This window comes from Indicator indicator, chromosome 1 (genome assembly GCF_027791375.1).
Source record: "Indicator indicator isolate 239-I01 chromosome 1, UM_Iind_1.1, whole genome shotgun sequence".
Classification (NCBI taxonomy): domain Eukaryota; kingdom Metazoa; phylum Chordata; class Aves; order Piciformes; family Indicatoridae; genus Indicator; species Indicator indicator.
In genome coordinates, this window is record NC_072010.1 from 69,512,316 (window position 1) to 69,537,472 (window position 25,157).

The 25,157-nt window shown below is 40.0% G+C and overlaps 1 protein-coding gene across 1 annotated transcript; it reads right to left on the reverse strand.

Moving 5' to 3' along the window:
- Positions 1 to 1,155: 1,155 nt before the first annotated feature.
- IL1RL1 (interleukin 1 receptor like 1) lies at positions 1,156 to 25,157 on the reverse strand. The gene is made up of 10 exons (XM_054387857.1): positions 25,094 to 25,157; positions 22,362 to 22,563; positions 21,911 to 22,079; positions 21,663 to 21,825; positions 19,890 to 19,958; positions 17,502 to 17,634; positions 17,259 to 17,416; positions 9,508 to 9,651; positions 5,743 to 5,901; positions 1,156 to 1,502 (listed from the first exon to the last, which is right to left on the reverse strand). Exons 1-10 carry the CDS (start codon positions 25,155 to 25,157, stop codon positions 1,156 to 1,158), a joined length of 1,608 nt encoding a protein of 535 aa, XP_054243832.1.

The window sequence follows — 25,157 nt, forward strand, 5'->3', positions numbered from 1 at the left end:
CCACACTTCTCTTGATGCAGCCCAGGATCTGGTTGGCTTTCTGGGCTGCAAGTGCACACTGCTGGCTCATGTTGAGCTTCTCATCCACCAGCACCCCCAAGTCCTTCTCCTCAGGGCTGCTTTCCACCCAGTCACTGCCCAGCCTGTACTTGTGCTTGGGATTGCCTCGACCCAGATGCAGAACCCTGCACTTGGTCTTGTTAAACCTCATGATGTTGGCTTGTGCCCACCTCTCCAGCCTGTCAAGGTCCCTCTGGATGCCATCCCTTCCCTCCAGCATGTCTGCTGCACCACACAGCTTGGTGTCATCAGCAAACTTGCTGAGGGTGCACTCAATGCCACTATCCATGTCCCCAACAAAGCTGTTGAACAAGACTTGTCCCAGTACTGATCCCTGAGGGACTCTGCTTGTCACTGGCCTCCACTGGGACATGGAGCCATTGACAGCCACTCTTTGGGTGCGGCCATCAAGCCACTTCTTTATCCATCTCGTGGTCCACCCATCAAACCCATGTTTCACCAGTATACGTACATATATGTATGTATGTATAAAAAGAGGGGGAAATGCATATAAATATTATCAGTATATTTATTTCCCTCAACACTGCTTTTTTTTTTTAATACTGTATTCACATCAGTCTCAGAAGAATCTTTACTGAGACATCCATGCTAAGGAAAAATAAATTTTTCATGGAGTTAGTTGAATCAAAAACGAACAAAAGCACAACATTATACTTTGTAGCTTCCTAATGCACATTATACTTTTTAGTCAAATAGTAGGGAAAGCATTTATGTTTTATCAATGGCATTAGAAATGTAAAACAAGGGCCCTAAGCTCTACAGAATCATAACTTTCAGTTATATGTGCAGTTACATACAGGAAGTGTGTGGTTACATTTTCTTTCCTTTGACATGCAAAATTCTGCACACAGCCTAGAATAATTTATTTCCTGAACTACCATACCATAAAAACTACTCTTATTTCCCCAGACCTCTTAATTTAGTTCATCTTATTGTTACTTAATTGAAGGACTGAAGATAGTTCAAAAATGCAGCCAGAATTCCAGACTGCAAAATTGTGTACCTAGTGAAAGGAAAAAGAGCTGCAGGCATGTAGTCCATCCAGATAATGTAATGGCATTTTCATAGATGATTTCACCCAGTATGAGTTGAGTGTGAGGACTTGAGTCTCAGTGGCATATGATACCTCACCTGTTTCCAGAACTTAGAATTGGATGACTGTGGTTGTGCAGTGTGCTGCTCTTTCCATTTGATGGTACCTTGCTGCTTGATAATAAACCTAAGAGATTCCTGAAGCTTATCATAAGTCCCAATTGCTTCCATTTCCAGCAGGATCACCTTTGTATCATTTTGAATGAGGGCATTGTATAAAGCAATGTGTTGATCATAAGCATGTTCTTTACAATTAATCAACTGGTGTGTTAGAAGGATGATTAGCCGTCTGCTCTTCTGCATCCTCTTCTCAATTGCGCTGGCTGTATCTAGCAATGTGCAAGCAAATGATGAGACCCTTTCTGTGGCTTTCTTTCATGTTTAGGCACTTTATTTTCATTGACTTTTAACCAGAAATAACTTCTGTAACACTTCAGCCTGGTTTCTTTGGTGGAAAGATTCATAATTTCACTGATATTAAGAATTGTTAAGAATTTCTAATTCAACAACCTAGAGTCAGCTTTAGTATATCTGGATTGCATTAAAAATCTGTGCTCGATCAATAGTCTCCATGTAAGTAATCATCTTGTATCAAGTGTAGTGCTATACAGACTGATCCTGCAATACTTACCCAGGAAAACTGGACATGTGCAGGCTTTTGAGTGACTTGCTTCTAAGAGGTTTTCTTATTGTCAGAAGGATGGTTAATTGTCCTGAGTTACAGCATGCTAATTTACACTCTGACCTGCATGTTGGGTTGGCATCTGCCCTGCTGGGGTGAATCCAGACTTGCAGGACACTTGCACATCAGCATGACTAAAGTTCTATTTCTTTCACACTGATGTGTTAGGGAAAGCAAATCAGCCACAACTGAGACTGTGATGTCAAAGGTGTTGAATCCAGGAAACTCAAGACCCACCATGCTATGGGAGAAACTTCTGGACCACCTTGGAAATCTCCACATCAAGTCTCCAGGAGCTGCTTTTCTCAATGACCAAGCTGCCCAGAGAGGTTGTGGAGTTTCCTTCTCTGGAGACTTTCAAAACACATCTGGATGTGTTCCAGTGTGGTCTGCTTTGGCAGGGGGGTTGGACAAGATGATTTCTAGAGGTCCCTTTCAACCTCTAAAATTCTGTGATTCTGTGATGTCTGTGCAGATGAATGCCTATACAGTCAAATGGCTGTCCCAGTTAGAAGAGATTCCTGTGGTCTGTAGAATGAAAGCTGGAGTTGTTTATGTGGAAGCAGATGATGCTAAGTCAAAAGGAAGGAGGTTGGAGTCAGGCAATAGAAATTCAATGTAACAATTATTTAACAAAGTCACTGATTTGCATATATAGTCAGCCAGCTGCATGTGTGCATCCTGTTTTCCTTTGCTGGGGGCTGCCACCACATTGCAGGAGTCTTCTCATTTTCAGAGAGGTCCAGACTTTTCACAGAATTTTCAGGGTTGGGGGAAGGGACCCCAAGGATCATCTAGTTCCAACCCCCCTGCCATAGGCAGGGACACCCTCCACTAGATCTGGTTGCCCAGAGCCACATCCAGCCTGGCCTTCAAAACATCCAGGGATGGGGCTTCCACCACCTCCCTGGGCAACCTGTTCCAGTGTCTAACCACCCTCATGGTGAAGAACTTCTTCCTGACGCCTAATCTAAATCCATCCTCCTCTAGATTAAATCCATTCCTCCTCCTCCTATCACTACCTGAGACTCTAAAAAGTCCTTCACCAGCTTCACCACCTTCACCCCCTCAGATATTGGAAAGCCACAATAAGGTCTCCTCGGACCTCACTGTTTTTCAGCTCCTGTGTCAGGCAGAGAACCCTTTTAATGACTTCTGTGTCCTATTTCTTGGCTCTGACAGTAGTCTGTGAAAACAATTTGCCTTTTTCTTCTTGTTCACCAGTTATAACTCCTTTCATTTTCTTCTTCTTTTTCATTAGATTTTGCTGATGTTAGAAAAATAGATCCTTTGGAAGGTGAGAAAATTAAGGTAAGCAGCTATTGTCTTACGTTTAGTTCCCAAAATAACAATTTTTTTTTTTTAAATTCTTTATTGATTTTGAGGTGCAGTCCCTTGTGCTCAGGACTGAAAGACCATGGACCTAGGGAGGTATTCACTTCTGCATCTGGATTTCTGATGCCATACTTGTGGCAAGAGGAAAGATGGGGCTGCATGATGCAAATACTTTACCTGAGGGATTCATTGCAATCTGATTTGTGACTGTTAGAAGTTTATATTAGTTCAGAAAGTGACAGAAAACATTGTGAAACAAAAACCATCAACAATTACACACAAAAATTCCAGCATCTGAAATCCACATACTGCTTGGAGAGCACCTTAGTGGAAGTGTAATATAAGCTTGCCCTGTTCTTTAAGTCTTTTCCAGACTTTTGCCCTTGGAAACTGCTGAAGATAGGACATTTGCCACACAGAACATTGCTCCAGCAAAGCATGATCACTCCTCTGTTATTTGCTCATGGATTTGTGTATTACAGACAGTAGCTCCAGCAGTGTTTGTTTAGATTTTGCAGCAAGAAATGCCGCTGGCAGGACAAGGAGACCAAGAGAAGAATGGAGTAGAAGGCGATGGTGAAAGCTTTTGGTTTTCTGGGTAATAGTTGCATTTGCACCTCTTCAGGCAACGTTAGGTTTCAGGAAATGCCATTAGTTAGTAATACCACGCAACAGAATGCTAGTTTAGAGAAGCATAGTGGGAGTCCAACATCAATGAAGTGCTATTTTCCACTTGAATCATTCTGTTTAAATTTCATTTTTACTGGAATAACACAAGTTTCAAGTAACAAAGCTTTGCTGTGGAACCAGGAGTCAAAAGCATATCTTGAAATAATAATTCCTCTTTATATCCTCACTGCAATTTTTTTTCTATAAACACATGGAATTTTACAGTGAAAAATATGAATCATCAAATGCTATGGTACATGTTCAGGAAGGATTACAATAGCTCAGAGTGGCATTTCCTGTTTTACTCTGCTTAGTATATTTTAATTGTAAGGTTTGGGATTTGAAAGTTGGTAATTAAAGGCTCAAGATCAGAAGATAAACAAGTGTGGGAAGCATGTGTATAAAGTTCATCTGCCTGGAAGCAGAGAACTTTTAATTGTTCCCAGTGGTAAGTAGATTTGGAATAAATTTTCCATCCAAGTGAGAGCATTCTGAAGCATGAAAATGGTCAGGGAAGAGAAAAGCGAAAGTCTAGAGAAGTAGGCAAGAAGAGAAAAAGAAAGACAATGTCAACGCTCAAGACATTTTTAGATTTTTAACTAAATCAGATTGAACAAGTCAAATAAAACGTACTCACTGTCCAAAGCTGGCTTGGTGAGCCCTCTGTCTGCCACTCCTGGGCTACAGGCATCTATTCATGCCTTTATAAGGTCAAAATGTCTTTGTTTTCATCCAGCTTATTAGAGCCATTGCTAGCCCTACAGACTTTGCCTCAGTTGCATGCCATGCTCAGTTTTCTTTAGGACTGCCATCCATAAACCACAATTTAGGAGTATTGGCCCATAACAAAATACTGTGCTGTCTCTAATCACCTGAAGAGGTGGCATATGTTTTAGTCATTGACAGTTTTGTGAACTACTGTTAGTTCCTTCTTCTACATGTGAATGGTGTGAGTCAGCAACAATTGCAGTTATTTTTTCATATTCTTGTTGCAGTGGCTTTTCCCAAGGCCAAGCAGCACTTTTACTACTCTCCAGAAGAGTAGTGCATCAAAGATCTCAGCCCCAAGTCTGGGCAGATGAATGACACCTGGCCCAATGCAGATGATTTCTGAAATGTGTAACTGATAATGTGCCACCTTTGGCTTTGTGCCTGCTTACTAACAGGGAGAGACAATCTGGTCCACAGAATAACAAGAGCACAAGATACAAAGACAAGTCAGCTCTGAAGGAAAGCAGTACCCTGATGCCAGCAATCATAAGAGACAGTGTGAAGGTGTTCATATGGAAATTAGCACAGATTAATTAATATAATTCTGTTCTGTAAGCAAGGAAACAGAATTAAAGAACATCAGGTCTCTCCTGAATTAGTGCAGGGAATTGTGTGAAATGAAAGCAGGTCACGTTAGTGAACAGAAGCTGAACTTCCTGTGACTCTAACACCCTCATAACAGGTTGAAAGACCCTGAGTGATAACAACAAGGTTAATTCATTAATTTAGTTTGTGGGTTTTCTCTCTTGTGCCTTGTAGACCTTCTCATGCATGGTTTGGATGTGGCTTTGCCCAGATAATGGCAGTGCAGTCACACTACTCAAAAAGCACATATATGTTTAAAAGAGTTACACTTGAGGTCACATTTCCTGTATGATTCAATAAGATGGTAAGCAATCCATGACCCTGCTTGTAGCTTGCTTGCCCTAGCACACCAGCAAACACAGAAAGCCATTGGGTCACCCTGTCCCAAAGAGCAGATACAGCTTCTGAGGAGATGAGCAGCAAGCTCTGGAATGTAAAGGGATGTCCTATACTGCTAAAAGGGACTAGAACCATGATCTGCCCAAGTTTGCCAACTCATTCAGTGCATTTTCTGGTTTGAAACTTACCTTCTCCAGGATATATATCTCTCCCATAAATACACAGTTTATATCCACATTTATTTTCTAGAATATCTGGCATGATTTGGTAAACAAAATATTCCACAAAATCAGCTTCATTGGTGTGGTTTTTGGGATAGATAACATATGCATCATATAGCTTCCCATCTGTAAGGCAAAACAAGACAAAAGTGTTGCATTAACATGAATTAGACCTGTCTATTGCAAGAAATAGAAGAGAAATAAAAGTATCAGTCTTTCAAATACATCAAAGTAGAAATTCATGTTAATCTGAGTAATTTGTAGCATTGGATGTGTGTTTCGAAATTCAAGACGGTGCATGTTTGCCATTTTTCATGCTCAATTATTACATTGTTTTTTGAAACTTTGGAGAAACCAGCCTTTAGATTATGAAGGCTTTATCTTAAAGTGTATGGAGTAAGAATTCAATTGGTTGAAGCATGTTAGCATGAAATAGAGATGAAGCTCAGATGAAGCTGAGATGTTAACAGCCTCAGTCTTTCAGGAGAAGATGCTCCACTTAAAATCTCATGCCTTAAAGAAATTGCTCATCATTCCCACAACATATCATACCACTGAGTGAAAAGCTCTGTTACTAAATAAGCAGTCTTGCAATCAGAACCAAGTACAAGTACAAATGCAAATATTTCTTTTGCTCTTTTCTTAATTTTTCTCAAATATGTTTTCCGTTATGGTACTTTAACAAATATGACATTTATTTCTGTCCAATGTTGCTATCTAAGGTTCTTGTTCAGACTGTTCTTACAATAAAATAATTTTTTAAAACCCAGAAAACAAACGAACAAACAAAACAACCAAACAGCCACTTCCAAGATCTGATTCATTCAATCACAAAATACACTTAAATGGAAAATGCCCTAAAAAGCACACTTCTTTCCTCTTTAAAGAGAACATAAGTAATTAGCTCAATTGTAGACACTCAGACATCGATGGTAGGATTCAGATTTAAAAGATGTAAATTTAGATGTCTACATGAAAGCTAGGTGTCTAAAGTCCTGCCACAGTCAGTAGAGAACTGACCATTGCAGCTGGTGAATTCTATAGTGATTCAGTTTACTCTCATGTAAATGCCAGGGGCCCAGATGAGTTGCCTAAGCATAGGTATCTGGTGCCATCTGAGCCTTCCTCTGGTACCCTGCTGTGGTGAAGGCACCATATGCCCAGAATTACGGCCCCAAATACCAGAAAACTTGTCCCAACACGTTTGGGCAAGTCCCCTCTTTCACCCTCCTTTCTGGAGTGGGGGACAAAGGCCCAGGCGCCAACCTGTCTCCTAAGGGGTAAACAACTACATGCACCCATCACATGGCATGTTCATGCTCCTTCCATTTAAAGGCATAATTCTAGCTTCACGCTTTCTATAGGCTAAAGCAGGTTGTTGACAAGCGTGCCCATTGGCCAGATCCAACCTCAAGAAACTTGTAAGTATTACCTCACTTGTTTACTAGTTGCTCTCTCCTTTTGTTCTTTCACTTTGCTCGAGCTGTTTAAGCTCACAGCGCTTAAGCTCATTGTCTGTAAGTCTTCTCACTCCCACATGCAAGCACACTAGTGGCCTCTGCAACACAGAGAAGAAGCCAGCACCTCAAGCTGCCCAAGGAACCTGCAAAGGAGGTCCCTTCACTGAAGCTACAAAAGCCATCATCGTAAGCCCAGTTGCATCTTAAAGAGGACTGTACTCCCCAGAGTAAGCTTTAGGCCAGAGGGGGAGGGACTAGCCCAAGCCGGGCAGTCCAACATCTGCTACAGCTATAAGCAGCAGACTGAACAGCCACGACTTTGTGTGTACTGGTTTGGAAAGCAGGACAGTGTTCAGGCTCATCCTGCGTGACCCCACCGTTCATGGGAGACAAACAGAGCCCCACTGTCACTGCTCCACAGCCCTGTGTCATCAGGGTAATATAACTCTGGACTTCCTGAGAGAGGGAGAGACACACCCTCTCCTTTGAGTTCAAGCAAAGGACTTCATTGTAACCTTAAATGGGAAGCAATCGCATCGGCATTGCCAGTTAATCCGAGTCAAGCAAGAGGAAGTCACCACTCCACATAGCCACACCCTGTCCCCAAAGCCCGTCGCTGGGATCAGGATGTCCAACCCTGCCCACCGGGAACCATCGCCCCGCCCCATTGTGCAAGCCGATCCTGCAAGGGCCGACCCCAAAGGACCTGTCTCCGCCACACAGGACCACTTCCCAGCACCGGCCCTGCCAGCCTCCAGCTGCCGCAGTTGCGCCGTGGGACCACCCTGCCAAGGGAAGCCACCAATCAGCGGAAAGCCTCACTCCTCCCACGGAGGCAGGAGGAGAAAGAAAGTCACCATTCAGAGGAAAGCCCTCCACAGCCTGCCAGTGACTCAGCCACAGCCTCAGCCCCGGGAGCCTTCCCCCGCCTGAAGCAGACCAGCCACAGCCCTGGGCAGACAGTAAGCAGGCAGCAGCCAACTAGCGCAATCCAGCAACTTGGTTCGCTGCAAAGACACAGTGTATCTTTTCACGTGTACAGCACTCACGTTCAGTTCAAAGTACCCATGCCTAGCTGCGTGATATTCCATCTTAAACTGCCTCTTGATAGCATTGTAAATATTTCTCTGTATATAGTCACAGATGCCAAGTGTCTTGTCAAGTCGCCATCTGATGGACAAGCAGCAGAACTGCCCCCTTCATTCCCTTAATTAGAAATTAATTCTGTAAGTATTCTAATTGGGTCAAATTGTATATACTAAACCAGTTATGGAATATGTTTTCACCACTGTGCACTAGAATCAATATATAAAATAGTGATTAATCTGTTATTAATAGGTTTTAATATTTAATAAAAATTAATTTTCATAATTAATATTTCAAAATTCTTAAATTAATAACCTCTTAATCACACCTGCCTGATGTCCAGATCCTTCTCCAGCAATCTGCAGCATCTGGCAGATCTGTGTTACAGCGTTCAGTCTTTTGGCCATCCCAAATGACTCCAGATGCCCATGTTCAGATTACTTACTCAAGGTCCTGGTGCCTGGTTAGCTCAGTTGATTTTATTAGTGAGAAGCTGGATTTGGTCACCTAAGAACATGCATCATTAGGCACTGCCTGCCCTTCAGCTGCCACTGTAAAGGGGTTCAGTTCTCTCCTAAATACTAAATCGTAGCAGCAGCCTACAGTTATATGGCTGAACCCAGTTCCAGATCTCCAAGTTCTATGTCTATGACGAGAACTTGCATGTGTGCACCTCAGTTGCATACAATTAAATTTAGATGTCTTAATCTTGAGCTGAAGTCCATTCCTGAAGTTGTATTTCCTCCAAAAGTGTCTTCTACAATCTTAATACCTTTTGTATTGACTTACGAATATTGTATTGCTCTAACATGCCTGTTAAAACATTATCCAACAGACAGGTTCCTTTGCTTCAGGGAGCACATAAGAAGTACATTTAGTAGCATTGTAAATTGGATTCTCACTGGCATTATATGTATCATGGCAAATATTTTTGTTTAAAAAATATGAAACCAGGACTGAATCCCCTTTTACATCATGAATCACTACAGAACCCAGGAAACAAGGAAATGTTAAGCACACCCATATTATATATGTCTCCTCTTATTTAAATGATTTCAGAAGACACAAGAAAGTGAAGGATCAGGATCATGTGTCATATGAATCAGTAAGTAACTATCAAAAAATTCTATTTTCATATGATTTGCTTTTTTCCTTTTTTCAACTTTCTTGCTCAGTCCTTACTCACCATCCTTGACAGAATAAGGCTGAAATATCTCTCGATACAACAGGACGATATCAACTTGGAAGGACTGATAAAGTATAACAGACACTGCTATTGCAAGTAGTAGAACTAGAGATCCTGTGATCAAGAGGATGTTAGGGAGACCCACTGCAAAGAAGAAAAATATATTGTTAGCCATTAGAGAAGTTAACCCATGAAGCCACAGTCTCTTTTATCCTTACTTCTGTTGTATCTTTAAGGAGCTCACAACGACAACAAAACTTTTTCATTCCCCCGATAGTGTAGCCAACACAGAGAACCTTAAAATATAAGCATACTAAGCAGTACATAATTAATATTTCCATTGAATCCAGACCTACCTACGCTAAATACCGCAGCTGACGACAATGTTGAAGTGTTTTTGTAACATTGCAAAACTGTTAATAACACAACCAGCCACTATGTTCAAGCACTTTTAAAGGCATCTAAGACTATGCGTGACAACTGTAAGTGTCCATAAAAGGACAAGCTGAGGCTTCTGGCAAAGCTGCCCAAATAGGGTATAGAGGAACATGTGCAAATAATAAATCTGCAAGATGAGAACAAAGTACACAGAACAAGCAGGAAAACAGAACATGCCCTGGTCACAAAAATAATATAAATTCTGTTAGAAGCAGATGATGTTCTCTCCTGCCTGTTCCTTTGAAGATGACCAAGGATCAGAAAATATCAATGACAAGTAAGGAAAAATGGGAAATAAAGGTGCCACTCACTTTTGTTTCAGTTTCCCTCGTGGGACAGCTTTTGAATCTGCCCATATCCACATCAGAGATTAAGATTTATCAAGGATAGATTCAGACTAGATATAACAAATTTCTTACAATGAGGATGGTGAAACACTAGTATAGGTTGCCTAGAGAGGTGGTAGATGCCCCATCCCTGGAAACATTCAAGGTCCAGTTTGGACAGGGCTCTGAACAACATGATCTAGTTGAAGGTGTCCCTACTAATTGCAGGGGGATTGACTAGATGACCTTTAAATGTCTGTTCCAACCCAACCTGTTTTGTGATTCTGTAATTCTATAAGGATGTCAATCACCAACTCTCTGCTATCATATGTACACAGAGAGTCTAGGACAAGACGTAATTATCAGTCTTCTAGGGGGGAGCCATGTTTCTATCACAATTCATACAGCTGTTTTTCTGTAACAGCCCATTCTTCTTCCACTGTGACTCGCAGAGCAGAAGTTATTCTAGATATGTGCATCCTAGATGTCATCTAGTTCTGCTACAGCAAGAGATAATGAGAGGAAAAAAAGCAAGGTCATTTTGTACTCCTTCCAAAGTAGAAACATCGAAGCTTAATCCACAGCCACAATGCTAAAGAAGACACTTTTGACCTCTATGCTGGACATGTTGAATTCACCTAGGATTTAGTATTTAAAATAGTATGAGTTTCAGATAGCCAAGTTTGAAATTAAAATATCAAAAGCTTCATAGAGCAGTTATACAAAGAGAATTCATTATTCCTGTGGAGAGAAGAATAATGGCAATTGTCTCATAGAAGAAATCTGCTCCTTAGAAAGATACCGAAATCTACTACAATTGGCTTTAACACGTAGACTCAGAGCGGTTCCATGTACATTTTTTTCTTTGACAGCTAAACTCATTAAGACATTTCCATTCTCGATCCACCTTCTTTACAGCTTCACAGATTGCATTGGATTGGAAGGGACCCTCAAATATCATCTCCAACTCCCCTGCAGTGAGCAAGGACACCTCTAACTAGATCAGACTGCCCAGGACCACATCAAGTCCGATCTTGAATGTATCCAGGGATGGGGCCTCAATCATATCTCTGGGCAACCTCTTCCAGTATTTTACCAGTCTCCTTGTAAAGATTTCTTTATGTCTAATCTAAATCTACCCTGCTCCAATTTAAAACCTTTGTCCCTCATCCTATCGCTACATGCCGTTCTAAACTTCTTTACTCAATTATTCCTGCCCAGCATGACAACTCGTCATCCTAAAGTTGTAATAATGTAAGCATTTTAGCACTTTTCTGTAATGCAGATAACTGAAATTATTTGGATTTAAAAATACACCTCCAGATGTGTTGGACTGGGTGATGAACTTTTGTTCCCAAAGAAATACACTGCAGGCATGGATGCAGCAGCAAGCCCTTCACCAGTGCTTAAGGAGGTGCATCTTACAGCAGGATGAGGAACCAGTCCAAATTGCCTATACAGAAGAGGCAGCAAAACAGATTGTAAAATGCTACACATTGTATGCAGCCACTAATTATGCTACAAGGTGAAGGCACTGATCATTACCAAGGAGCAATTTTAGAGCTTTTGCTTGGACTTGGCACTGAGTGAATGAAATAAGGTAAAATATTTAGCAAAGAAGAGTCTCTTATATTGAAATTTACAGGTTCCCTGGCTTCTGCAGGAGATGTTGAATAAAGCAGTGTTTTAAGTAGTACTTATGAAGGAATCCTAAAAATATTAGAGCCTGAGAAATTCCACTGAAAAGGTATCAATAGTTTACAGATATATTTTCCCTTTCCTCTAGTAGGATGTGAGGTAAATTTGACATGATTTTCACATTCCTGATGTTTCTTTCTTTGCCATTTAAAGGGAAGGAGAAAGAAACATCAGGCATGTGATGAAGCAGAACTCACCAGAACTAGGAGTTTTGAGGAAATCACTTCCATAAGACTGGAGTGGGCAAGAAAACAATCTGTTCATTTTATAGTGAAGTCTAGCCATTTTTTAGTTTTAGCAGTGTCTTATTATTCCTATGAAGGAACTTTGTCCTTGTGGACCCCTTCAAATTTTATGATTTGATTGAATTTCCTGGTCAATACACATACACAGAGACAAAATCTGGAAACCACTATGGGGTGAGGACAACCCAAGCATCAGAGAACACTCAGTGCTTCTTATTGCTTCATTTAATGGCAGTGCACTCACCACAACATTACAAATACTTTTGCAATGCATTGAGAAAGTATCTATAAAGCTTCTAGACAAGAAACAGGTTCCAACAACAGTTCCTGCAATTATGAGCCAAAAAATTCCCACTGTTTGCAATTGGTTTTGCACAGATTAGACCAAGGCTGTAAGTAAGAAGTAATCCATTTCCTGTGTTTGTAAAGCATCAGTAAAAGAACTCCACATGGGTCTTCCAGGAAGACCAGGTTCAGTTCCTAGTAAGGCTGAATCAGCCTGTCATTTCTCTGGAATAAATTAGCTATCTTCAGCACAATGGGGACAAGGGCCAGAAGTCACTTCTGGAGGCCTTGAACAACAAATCCTGTTGTTCAGTTTGACTTTGCTGTATAATTTAGCAGCAGAGTTCATGAGTCGCCTGTCTTCTACACTATTTATTTATACTCAAGAGCAATGGGAATACTGAACTATCAGCTCACAAGAAACTATATTGGAAAAGCCAGACCAAACAAGTTAGAAGTTAAAGTTTGAAGGATTTCCTGGCAAACTCTGGAAGAACAGACAGGGGGTTTGTAACCAGACAGTAAATGCAGAGTTCTGGTATGGAATTTCTGTCCACATCTGTTTACCAAAGATGAGCCAGAAGGTTAGGTTCAGCACTAAGTATCTTTGAGGAAGACCAGAGCTGATATTCTGGGCCAAACTCATCTCTGCTCCAAATGGCTGGAATTTCTAGCATTCAACAGAGAAGAGGGTTTAAGCCAGAAAGATTTGTGGTCCTCTGGCTATTTTACACTTCCTTGTGATTAAGAATTGAGGAACGATCAGGGAGAAATAAGATGATACTTGTGGGTCAGACACATGAAAAGCCACCTCCAGTTATGTAACCAATTCTGTATCAAAGTGAGGAACTAGAAGCCAATGGCAGCTTTTATACTAATAAAAAGAGAAGGACTTGGAAATTATTCAGACAGCATATGTATTCCCTAGCAGGAATGCTAAAGGGATATTTCTGACTTGGTACAGCTCTGATGGTAGAAGGATTTAACACTTGCAGTGTTTCTTTGATTACTTGTCATTGCCTTTGTCTCAGGAGCTAACAGCTTCCCTCCCACTGCTTTTGTGAGCACTGATTCACAGTTATCAGTGGACTGAACTGGCATGACCAGTGTAACTGATTAGCTTTCTGATTCTTGAGACGTGCGTTTTCCGGCATGAGAGATATCAAACAGCTGTGGAGGGCAACTAACGAGTAGTCATGCAGGCAGAGTTGTTACCTCTTGCCAGGTGTCCAGTAGGACTAGCTACATCTTTGTCATGAAAGGTGGAGGAAAAGGTAATTAAAAGAAGTTCTTGCAAATTCCTTAGCCTTGCTGTGACCCAAGACATACTACAGATCAAGTTACATAGATGATCTCAGAGCACATGAGAAGACATGTTTGTGGCAGAAAGGGAATGTAAAATCTGGGATGATCTCCATCTCTGGAATTGAAAAGGGAGATATAGGATTGAAAAATCTGGAGGAAATTAGAGTTAAAAAAGTTATTATGAGTCATGAAGAATGTTTTTATGAAGAAGTGTTGGTAAAGGAGTCAGAAAATATCAAATAGCTTGAGGCAAAAAGGGGAGACAAAGAATGGGAAATAGTGTGGAAGGATGAGTTCCCTAATGACTGGCGATGATCAAAGTCCAGGTGCAGGATGGGTAAGAAATAAATAGAGAAAGATCTTCCTCAGAAGGAGAAGCAGCTATGTAGCAGCACCAGCAGCTGAACGATCCAGTGACATTAGTCCCTCCTAATGGAGGCAAGAAAATAGCTGCAGAATCTGTCCGGTTTCAAAGCCAAATCCTCATTAAATCCTTCTACTAAAGCAAAGAAAGAATTTGCTCAGTTTCTCTGTGTCTACAAGCCATAGCATGTGTAGTCTGGATACCTCCAAATCATATCAAAAGGGGCTGACTGCACTGCATTACTCATGATAACAGAGGAACTTAGGTCATATAGCTTATCTCTAAAGAGCTGATCAGGTTCTGTTAGCAGCATTTATTTCCTATTTAAAAAATCTAAGTGCAAAGACACTTGGGATGGATAGACATTTGGGACAGACAATTGAGACACTTTTTTCACAATACAGTATTTTCTTCGTACATTTGCATGAATGCATGCACCTGTGCACTGCGTATATCCTAGACTGGAAAATATCCTTTTTGCCCCATGACATGTCAGGCAGCTTTGACACTGACATCCATTCTTGGCAGTATTGAGTATTTTTATTTTCCACAGAGACAAACCCAAACATTTCTCACAAGTCTTGACTGTGAAAGAAACTCCTCCTTTTCTTATCACTCCTCTCTGGCAATTTTTTCTGTTCTCATGCTCATTACAATTGTTACCGAAGTAAATTGCTAGGGTTAATTATAGTGATATTGTTAACAGTGAACTAGTACTCTAAGTACTTGATTATGACTCAGAAAAATAGATTTAATTCCTGGTTCCCACAGAAAATTTCCATGTGGCAAGCCAAATCATTCATTCAGCAGGTTTTTGAAGGCAGAGACTATTGCTGTGAGACTGAACAGTTATTAACACAGAAGACTTCTAATGCAACTGGTTATAGCACCTTTGCTTCCTCAGTCTTCCACTTGCACTGCTAAACACTTTTTCTCTACTTCATTAAATGTCTTCAAAATGCACTAATCTGAGTAAGTGACACAACCTCTATTCATGTCTTACTTCCTACCACAAATCTGTGCTACAAATAATGATAATGTAACTCATACTGAATGTCCTGAAAATAAAGAAATTAATCAGAATGCAGAGCAAGAACTTGTGCAAAAAGAACATTAACAAGAAAATAGCTAGGAGACACACCTTGTGCTGTGGGAAACACTAAGGAGCAATGACATATTTAAAAACAAACAAACAAACAAAAAACTTTTTTTTCCCATATTAAAAATAAACACGCAAACAAATCAAACACGAAAAAGAAGGAGAGTACATGTTTTTATTACACATTTACAAGACAAGAGGCACAAGCATAACCTAAAGCATTTTTATTGTACTCAGTGGCAAGCTCTCTTCTGTTTAGCATAAATATTGCTCAGCTGTGTGAGGAGAGAGTGAAGAAAACTAAAGCACAGCACAACCATTTCTGGACATAACACTGCTTACACCAACAATGCTGAGGAGCAGAAGCAGGCATCTTGACAATAGAGGCAACAAGGAGAAGGGGACAGGTATCCACACAAAGCAGGCAGCAGCAAAGAGGGGGTCACTACCAAGAGCTTTCGTGAACATTTACTGAAGACCTATGGATAAAAAAGATAAAAAAAAAAAAGATTTGTCTATAACAGAAATCAGATTCAATGAATCACTTAATGAATGCAGAATGTAAAATATCCTTCTTCCTTCACCTAATTTGTAATATGGGGCAAATGAAGGGGCATTGCATGACCTAGAGCAAGCAGGAACTGTTAGCTTCCTTCACTCCACTACAAGTACACTCCCACACTCAGATACTTCAGAGTAGATGTGCAGAGCAGAGCTGATGTGCTTCCAGCTTCATCAATGATGCTGTGCTTGCACTCACTCAATATTCAACCAAAACATCACCTGCTACCTTCCTCTTGGCAGTAATTGGTGGTATTCTGGTGGATGATGCCATATTCTCTGGTACAGTTTACCCACATCCTTTCTAGTCTAGGTTACAACAAGGAAATATGTCTATGCTTTGAAGCCATGATTTTTGCAGGAAATTATGAACAGTCAAGAATATTGTGGGACGTGGAGCTCTGCACACTACACTTGACACAATGCACTTGACTTTATTCTTCCCATCATTCTCTTACAGAAAATTAACCCTTGTTAAGGGCCTATCAAAGACCTTGGGATTTCTTCTTAAGGTCCTCTGTGGTTCAGCATATCTGAACAGATAAAAAAGGAAACCATTGACTGCAGCTTCTTTTTGTTTCTTCACAGACACAAAAGCATTTTCTGCCACATGAATCTAACTCAATAGTTCTGGAAACAGTGCTTAGGGATATGGCTATCCCTTTTAAAAAATAATTCCTATAGGGGTTATAGACCATCCCAGTCTCCACCATTCACTACCTTGGATTTTCCTTCTCTGGCAGAGAAAAGGGAAAACCTTTGAACACAGTGACACTCAGAGCAAGGAAGGATAAAGCCAAACACTACGGAAGTTAGATGTGCCAGTTATCACGGAATGGGAAGAAAGGTGAGCAAACTGGCAGATGAAATTCTTGTTCGTAAAGTTTGCCTATTTTCTGCCAGGGTTCCACACTAGAAGCAGCAGTTTCTCACAATGCATTATAACACTAATGACCAAAGAAGAGGTGAATTCCTTGGCCAGCTCTCATCTGCTGAGGCTTCTCTACAGCCTGAATATTTTGCAGAGAAAACTGCACTATACCAGTGTGCTTCAAATCCAAGTGCATTGCCTGCTTTCAAAACATGAGGAATTTTCACCAAGCAGAAATATTCTGGAAACAGGATATTCTTATCACAGGGCTGATACAGTCATGCTCTGTATACTTAATCTCTTGCTGATACCATTTGAGTAATCCCCCCTTCCTCCCTCCCAAGCCTTGCCTTCTACCCACCACACCCCTGCCAGCAGAAGTACCCCAAGGACTTTCATAACCCAATGAATCCAAGAGAATCTTGCCACTGGCTTGAATTTTTAGGGAGGAAACACTCTGGTTTTATCTTATTATTAACAGAAACCAATAATAAAATACAATCACAAATGTATTTCAAACAAAGTTCAAACTGTAAGAAAACAAAATGAAAAATCCTACCTTCACACTGTGCTTTGAGTTCTAATGTCACTGTGGCTTTTGTGTTGTGCATTTCATTCACCACTACACATGTGAAATTTGCCTGCAGATCCTCCTTTTTTACTTCAGTGATATCCAAAGTTGTCTCTCCATAATGTACCTGATCAAGTCCTTCAAAACTAACAGAAAGAGCTTGTGCTGTTGGCTTTAATGGCTGGTACAGCTTGCATAGAAGAAAAGTTATTCTGTGTTTTATGTACTTACAAATGAGTTTTTTCATGAAATCTTGACAAATTTAAATGCTTCACTGGGTTGTTATCTATATCCCATGCGACAAAAGCTATTGGCTGTTTCTTAATCCCCAGGCGGGCCTTACATTTCAGAGACAAAGCATCACCTAATCAAGATAATAGAGACATGTAAATTCTCCTTGATGAAAAACAAGCATCGTTTTTTTCCTTGTAACATTTTTCCCACAAATCTTCATACTACCTGTGAGTTTTATCTTAATGATTTTGACATATTTTTCTGAACTACTGGTGACAAAATGTTGACAAGAGGGGACTTCAAAAGAAATAGTAAAATGAAATTTCAAACAAATAACCTAATACCACACCAACGATTATAAAAGAAAGCACTTATATTTGTTATGATGAAGGCAATGTAGACTTTACTTGTGATGCTTAACCCATGTAATCAGCTATTGAGGGACATGGAAAGCAAATGCTGGTTTACACACGAATGTACATTGAAATCACAGAATTAAATTTCCATATATATTATTTTGAGTAAGTCTAGTGTGCAGAGCCTTATCTTGGATTTTATTCAAGATGGACAAAAATAAAGTTAATCAGTCCAAGCAGAGCTAAAGCAGGAAATTACTTAACAAGTATTTGTCACTGGGTAATATTTATTCCAAAGTAAGAGTCATCTTACTGGAAGAAGAGATAATTAAAACTTTTAAAATTATTTCTATGTAAATCTGCATCTAGCAGGGCTTAGATAAGACTAACAAATTTTATTATTTACTTTATTAATTGGTATTATGAAGCATGGGAAAACCCCTTGATGTTTTCAAACTGAGACAAGAGAACCAGCACAGTAAATGTTTTTTAAATGTAAAGTGAATTTACTCCACGCAACCAGTGCTGGGGGAAAGGGAAGAGGAAGGGAGCATGAAGAGACCACAAAGTACTAGAGACCCACCATCTTATTAGAGAAAGGTGGTCCTGCATAAGCCTCTGAACCACAGTACAGGGCAACTCATACTGGAACCTCTGGCCCTGCAGTACCTGCCACCTGAGCAGCACTGCTGTAGAACAGAAGCAGCAGAGTGGTAACTGAGATCCCTTGTTCCAGGGGCCCAGATTCACCTCTCTTGCCCTGGGACACAGGCACCATGGACTACTTATTTATGTTTCAGATGGGCTCAGTCTCTTTCTGGAGTTCCACCTTTCTCTGTTGACTGTGCAAAAACCCCACATGACTTTCGCTCTTACCACAAGCATCTTGCTCTGATGCTGTAAGCTTCTCAGAGTGAATCTAAATGACTGAGAACGTCTATGGTTATAAAAGAAAGGAAGCCAGGGAACAAGCTCTGCATCACAGGCTCTCCAACCTGGTGTTTCTAAGTTCGCTTCCCAGTCCTGTCTTGCAGCCCTCCCAGTATGTTCCAACCAGACAGATCTGCTAAATGCTAGTCAACACAGACATGAGCCATGCAGTGCCCTCAGACCTCAGGACCAGCAACCAGCCCTTTGCTCTCATTCATTCATGAACAGTGATACTGTCTCCACATGGGGACTGTGAGTAGCAAGGAGTACCTCTAGTTTCAAAGATAGTCCATCCTTCTCTCTTATGGGTATTACTAAGCAATTTCAGGTGATATGAAGTGGATGTCAGCTGTCATTCCAACAGCTGAGATTAACATTGACTGTGAGTAATCCTAGTCTATCCCAGTGAGAGTAGAAAGGGTTATTTAAATACCCTTAAATTGCTGTTTAATGGCTAAATAACCCATCAGTTATCACAGTATCACAGTATATCAGAGGTTGGAAGGGACCTCAAGAGATCATCAGGTCCAACCCCCCTGCCAGAGCAGGATCACTTAGGATAGTCCACACAGGAATGCATCCAGGTGGGTTTTGAAAGTCTCCAGAGGAGACTCCACAACCCCTCTGGGCAGCCTGTTCCAGTGCTCCATCGCCCTCACTAAAGTAAAGAAGTTTCTCCTCATGTTGAGGTGAAATCTTCTGTGTTCAAGTTTGAACCCACTGTTCCTTATCTTATCACTGTGAACCACCAAAGAGAGCCTGGCCCCCTCCACTTGACACCCACCCCTCAGATATTTATAGACATTGATCGGATCCCCATTATTATATCTATCTTCACATCACTGTTGCTGGGGTGAATTAGCTCTGGTAAATATTATGGTGCAAAACCGTAATAGAAAATTCCATTGTTAAATCTTGATGATCCCCATGTTCACTAGGCCATCACAACATTACAGAATCACAGAATATTAGGGATTGGAAGATCATCAGAGTTTGGAAGAACATCAGGTGTTGGAAGGGGTCAAAAGATCATAGAGTCCAACCCCCCTGCCAGAGCAGGACCATGTTAATTTAAAAACAATCTAAAGCCTATACTTACCAAGCTCCACTTTTACTACATCTTTATCCTTTGGAAATAAAATTTGAAGAGGTAAAGGTGAGGGTTTTTCTTTAGAAATTAAGAAGGGAAAGAAAGCACATGTTAGAAAGCTGTGAAAATGCATTTTGTAAGATAATTATTATCACCTGTAAGGTTAACATTTTAAGACCTCAAAGTATATTTTCAAACAGCATTTCACATGTCTGCTATGGTTACCTGGGTTTATTATTATAATAAAGTATTTGGGGGGAGTCTGTACCCATTAATAGTTTAAGTTTTTCTCTCTGTTAATTTCAGTTTTTACCTTTGTACATAAAGAGCAAGGAAAAGGTTTTGTTTGTCAAGTATTGTTTCAATTATTGAGTTGGGGGAAAAAATCCAAGTTAAAAAAAAGAAAAAAGAGAGACAGAGATAAGGTGAATCCTTCCAGCGTTTGAGAAATTATTCACATCAATGATATGAAATAGATAGTTTACACTTTTGTGCAGTATCTCAGCTGTGTACCCTCTATCCCACAGTTGCCTGCCTGTGTTCCCCTCTGTTTCCCCGCTTCTCTGCAGGCTGATAACCAAGCACATCTGCTTCGAAAGATTCTCTCTGCTGTCAGCACACAACTGCTGCACGCAACTACTTCCCACTACATCAGTCTGCCATGACATTTGGCATCTCTTATCCTTATATTCTAGAAGGAATACTATTTTTTTCTTTGATGTATTTATTTTCCATCCTCAATAATAATTGTTATAGATGGGTCCAAACTATATTCATCTGCTTGATTTGAATTAGTCAATCAGATCTTTTGGATTTCTTTCCCTTCATGCATGTTTCTTCTTTTCATGCCCTTTATACTGTCTCATATTTCCCACTCCAAACACGTTGCTTGCAAGCCTTTCTGTCACTGATTTTTTTTCCATTTGAAAACACCTCTGTGAAATCTTTATTTCCCTAAAAAGAAATCTGCAGAAACTCCTACTACCCGAGCTACCAGAAAAGCAATTCTATTTACCCATTCTGTTTCTAATTTTCATTAGCTGGATCTAGTAAGAAATAAGTCAGGCCAAAGTCAGTAACTTCCTAACTATCTGACTATGCTAAGTTCTTAGCTGTCAGCATTCAGAGACAGAAGGTCCTCTGAATCAGCGTGGATCAGCAAGGAAACAGGAATATAGATCATAAGACAATATTACAAAAGAAATAACATCTCCATTCATCAGCATACTAGTTTTAAGGGCTGATGAAAACTCAAAGAAGCTGTCATTAAATACTTTAAATGCAGTAAAAACTGGAGCAGACATGTCAAAAGAAATCTAAAAGTTTTTTCACTCCTACTATCAAATCAATGCTAGGCAATCAGGATAGACCAGAAGATGCTGAGTTGTAGGCCATGAACACATTCAATGACCTAACGAGCTACAAATTCTTTTCCATTTGAACAAATAGAAAGTAAAGCTTTATGGCATCCCATTGAGGAAACCCTTCATTTCACAAACAAGTGCTACCAGACAGCTCTACCAAGCACAGTATATAACCAGAGTTGTTAGACACTTTTAGCAATAAGCTGAATGTGGCCAGGTATGAATTTACCCCATCTTGCTCCAATTGGATCTCAACCCACAAAATTCACCTAAAAGAAAGCTGATCTGAAGTTTCATTATGTAAATAATACAAACCAACAGAAACCCTTTTTCTTTTTAATGTACAAATGCAGCTTCCTTTGCTTCAAGCAAACATCAGTCTCTTTGATCTTAACAAGCTACAAAACAACAATCTTACCCTTACTTATGAAAATCCTTGTTGCTGATACATTAAACACATTTCCTTTATGAGTGTAGATAAATTGACAAGTATAATAACCATCGTCCTCCTTTCCTGGGTTGTTAAAAAAAATATATTTTCCTCTCTTGGAGTATTTCTGTCCCTGAAGAGGTTTGCAGTCCTGTAAAAGAAAAAAAATCATTCGGCTGCAAATAGCTTTTCACAGTGATCTCATCTACAGCTGGCACTGTCATGGCTTTATTTACCTTGTACCATTGGATGATAGTAGCATTCTTATAATTATCAATTGTAGGACAAACGATTTTTCCAATTCCAGTGTCATTTGCATAACGAATCTGACTTGGGAAGCACACTCCTTGCTTGAATGGGTGCACCTGCACATTCGTGTTGAATGAACTTGTGCGATTATCTGGACTTGAAAAATAGAATAAAGATATGTCAACGATAATATTTTTATATGGAGTATGCTAAATATTTTTAACAAAATATTTGAAGTCTTTTTATATGAACATATGGATGATTATTGTAGTTCAGTCACAGATTTTAATTACCTAGAAATAACAATTGCAGAAGGAATACTTACGTGAATTGGTACATATCATGAAAAAAGATGCATCACTTCCACAACTAACAATTGGAATGTATTATTAAAACATGTAAGTGGGTAAGTGTTACACTTTTCGATGTTACACTTACAAATGTCTAACACAGGTGTAGTTTCCAGAATCCTCTCTAGAAGTTGGCAGAAACCAAAGAAATTGTTGCAAGGAAAATATTCGTGATCCTCTTTCTTCTGCAGGAATCATTTTGTTAGTATCTGTGTGATACCAGCTGACCTTCACTGCTGACCTCCACAGGGGGCATTTTATAACGAAAGCCTCACCTTCCATTGTATCAACTGCAAATGAACAAAAGATAAAAATCCCAGATGAATTAAACCTTAACCCCTCTGAGACAGTGGAGAACTTTGAATTCTTGGGTCAGTAGGCCAGTGTTACAGTTTTAAGGCTGGTTTTTTGTTGTTTTGGGTTTTTTTTTTTTTTTTTAATTTCCAGAGGTTTAAAGTCTAGAGCTGGCCAGCTTTTAGAGGCTGGACAGAATAATAAAAGATAAATTTCTCTCATTCAATTGGTCTGCAGAATTTCTCATATTTGCAGTACAAACTTGTTTGGCCTCTTGTCTCTGGGCTGCCTCTTGCTTTGGTTCTGGCTCCTTTATCTCTGACCTTGCATGCAGGCTGAACTGTCTTCTGTTTTGGCCGTGTAAGGTACGGGGGGGGAGGAAGAGGGAGGGAGATCAGGCTGGCTGTCAGTACACCTCCCTCCCAGTGAGGTGGTTTTGTGCTGTTGTTGAGCTGTAAAATACATGCAAATACACCTTGTACATGTTTATTGCATTTTATATTTTTATATTTAATCTACTTTTGTAAATATAATTTCATTTTTCTTCCAAATTCTGAGTGGGTGTGGCAAAATTACTCAGGGCGGTGGAGGAGGGGGTGTAAATTTCCAATTTGTTGGGGTGCAATCAAACCCACAACAGCCATTCATGTCCCTCTGCCTTCCTGGAGGAAAAGTAGTAGAAGGAGGAAGCAACAAAATGCAGAGGAGCTTCTTTCCAAATCTCATGAAATTGTGAAAAAAAAAAAATAAAGAAACGGAACCAACTGAAAGGAAGAATCTTATGGAAAGGTGAAGAGATGCCAGAAAGGAATAAGAAGCTTAGGTAAATAAATCAAATGTGCTCACACATAAGAAGAAAGACAACCAAGATGGAAGTAGGATACTGTTTTTTGATAGGTTTTTCACTGGGTGTATTTCTACTTTTCCAAACTGAAACTATAATACATAGCTGACACATGAATCAAGCAATTCGGATATATATTTCAATTCCGTCCTGAAGGGATAAATCTCAAATATGTCCTTAACCAGACAGTGAACAGGAACCAGGAGGTCTGGTTTTCCAGGACATTGCCCGTGTTGCCCAGGCTTGTCCAAACATACCCTGGGGTCCAAGTAGGCCAGGTGTGTGTGCCTTTGGCCATGTTTGGAAAAAAAATGATTCTATAGATAAAAGTATCAGGTTTCTATCTCTTAATCTTTGTTGCCACTGGCCATCATTGTCACAGGAAATCTCTAAATGCTTAGCCCAAAGGGTGAGCAATTTGCCTTGTTTTACTGGAAGCAGCAACAAACACCGCAGCAAAGGTTGCAGCTAAAGAACCTCTCCATAGCAGGCAAAGCTGCAAAAGCTGCCAAGCCCAGAGCTGCAGGGACGAGAGGGCTCAAAAGTCCTAGAAGATAACCCAATCACAGCCACATCATCTGCCTGCCTACAACATGCCAGGGATGCATCCTTCAGAGAGAAGTCTTTCCCCAGCACAGCAGCATCCACGTGCAGACACCATTGCTGTTTTGTTCAACCTGTGTGAATTCAAATGTGCCACATATTCTTGGGATTATAAGCGCAGTAACCGAATATACTGGACTAAAGTGATTTGCAGTGAGTAACCCAGCAAATCTGACTTTTATAGGCATCTGTTAAAAGGTTCTGTTGCCCTAGCCGTTCTATTGGACAAATTCTGGAGCTCCCCTTTGTAGGCAAAGCCGACATGTTGCCGAAGTCCTTCTTTACAGTTTAAATTACTGTTTGCCATTTCTGGTTTTTGCTAATATTGTTTATATTGTTACATGTTCCTGCTTGTGAGATACCTTTCCAAAATCAAGTATTTCAAATCAGTATATAGGTTTTGTTAATATTTTTTGCAGGATTTTGGGATTTATAAAGTTATCAATATTTTTATTAATTGTTCTGCCAATTATTAAATATTAATAACCATTAAAAATTCCCAAGGTCTTGAATAGATAATTGGCTGTTCAAAGCAGAAAGGCTAATCTGAAAGTTAAATTGCATTTTGGAGAAGTGAAAGGTGAGAAAATAAACAAGAATGAAGACTGGACAAAGATGGAGATTGGCAGAGGTTGCATGAAAGTGAGAGTAGATAACCAAATAACTAACCAAAATAATTAATATCTATCAAAAATTACACTTTGTGGGAGTATCACCACTGCCTGGCTTTAGACACACAGGTGCACAAATCAGGTGATAAATCTCTCTATATGGTGAACACTTTGCTTCTGCTCTGGCTGTTTATCAGGCAGTGGTCCATCTGCACAGACATACCTTCTCACTAACTAATTCAGGTACCTAAATTAGCCACATCAGGTAGAAATACCCCCAACCTTGTCCTTTTAACAGCATTCCGATGAGCCTTGCAAAGACAGAAGGATGTGACAGAGGTGTCAGGAAAGGAAAGGTGACACTGTTCTACTGAAGGAGAAACATATTACAAATACCCCTTTGGGAACAGCCTGAACATTTCTACAGAATAAATCTCAACAGAAAGTATTTTTTAAAATGTGACTTACACATTTCAGATGTCACAGGAATTGAGAAGATAGATAGGAAGATCAAATGTGCATACCCCATCAT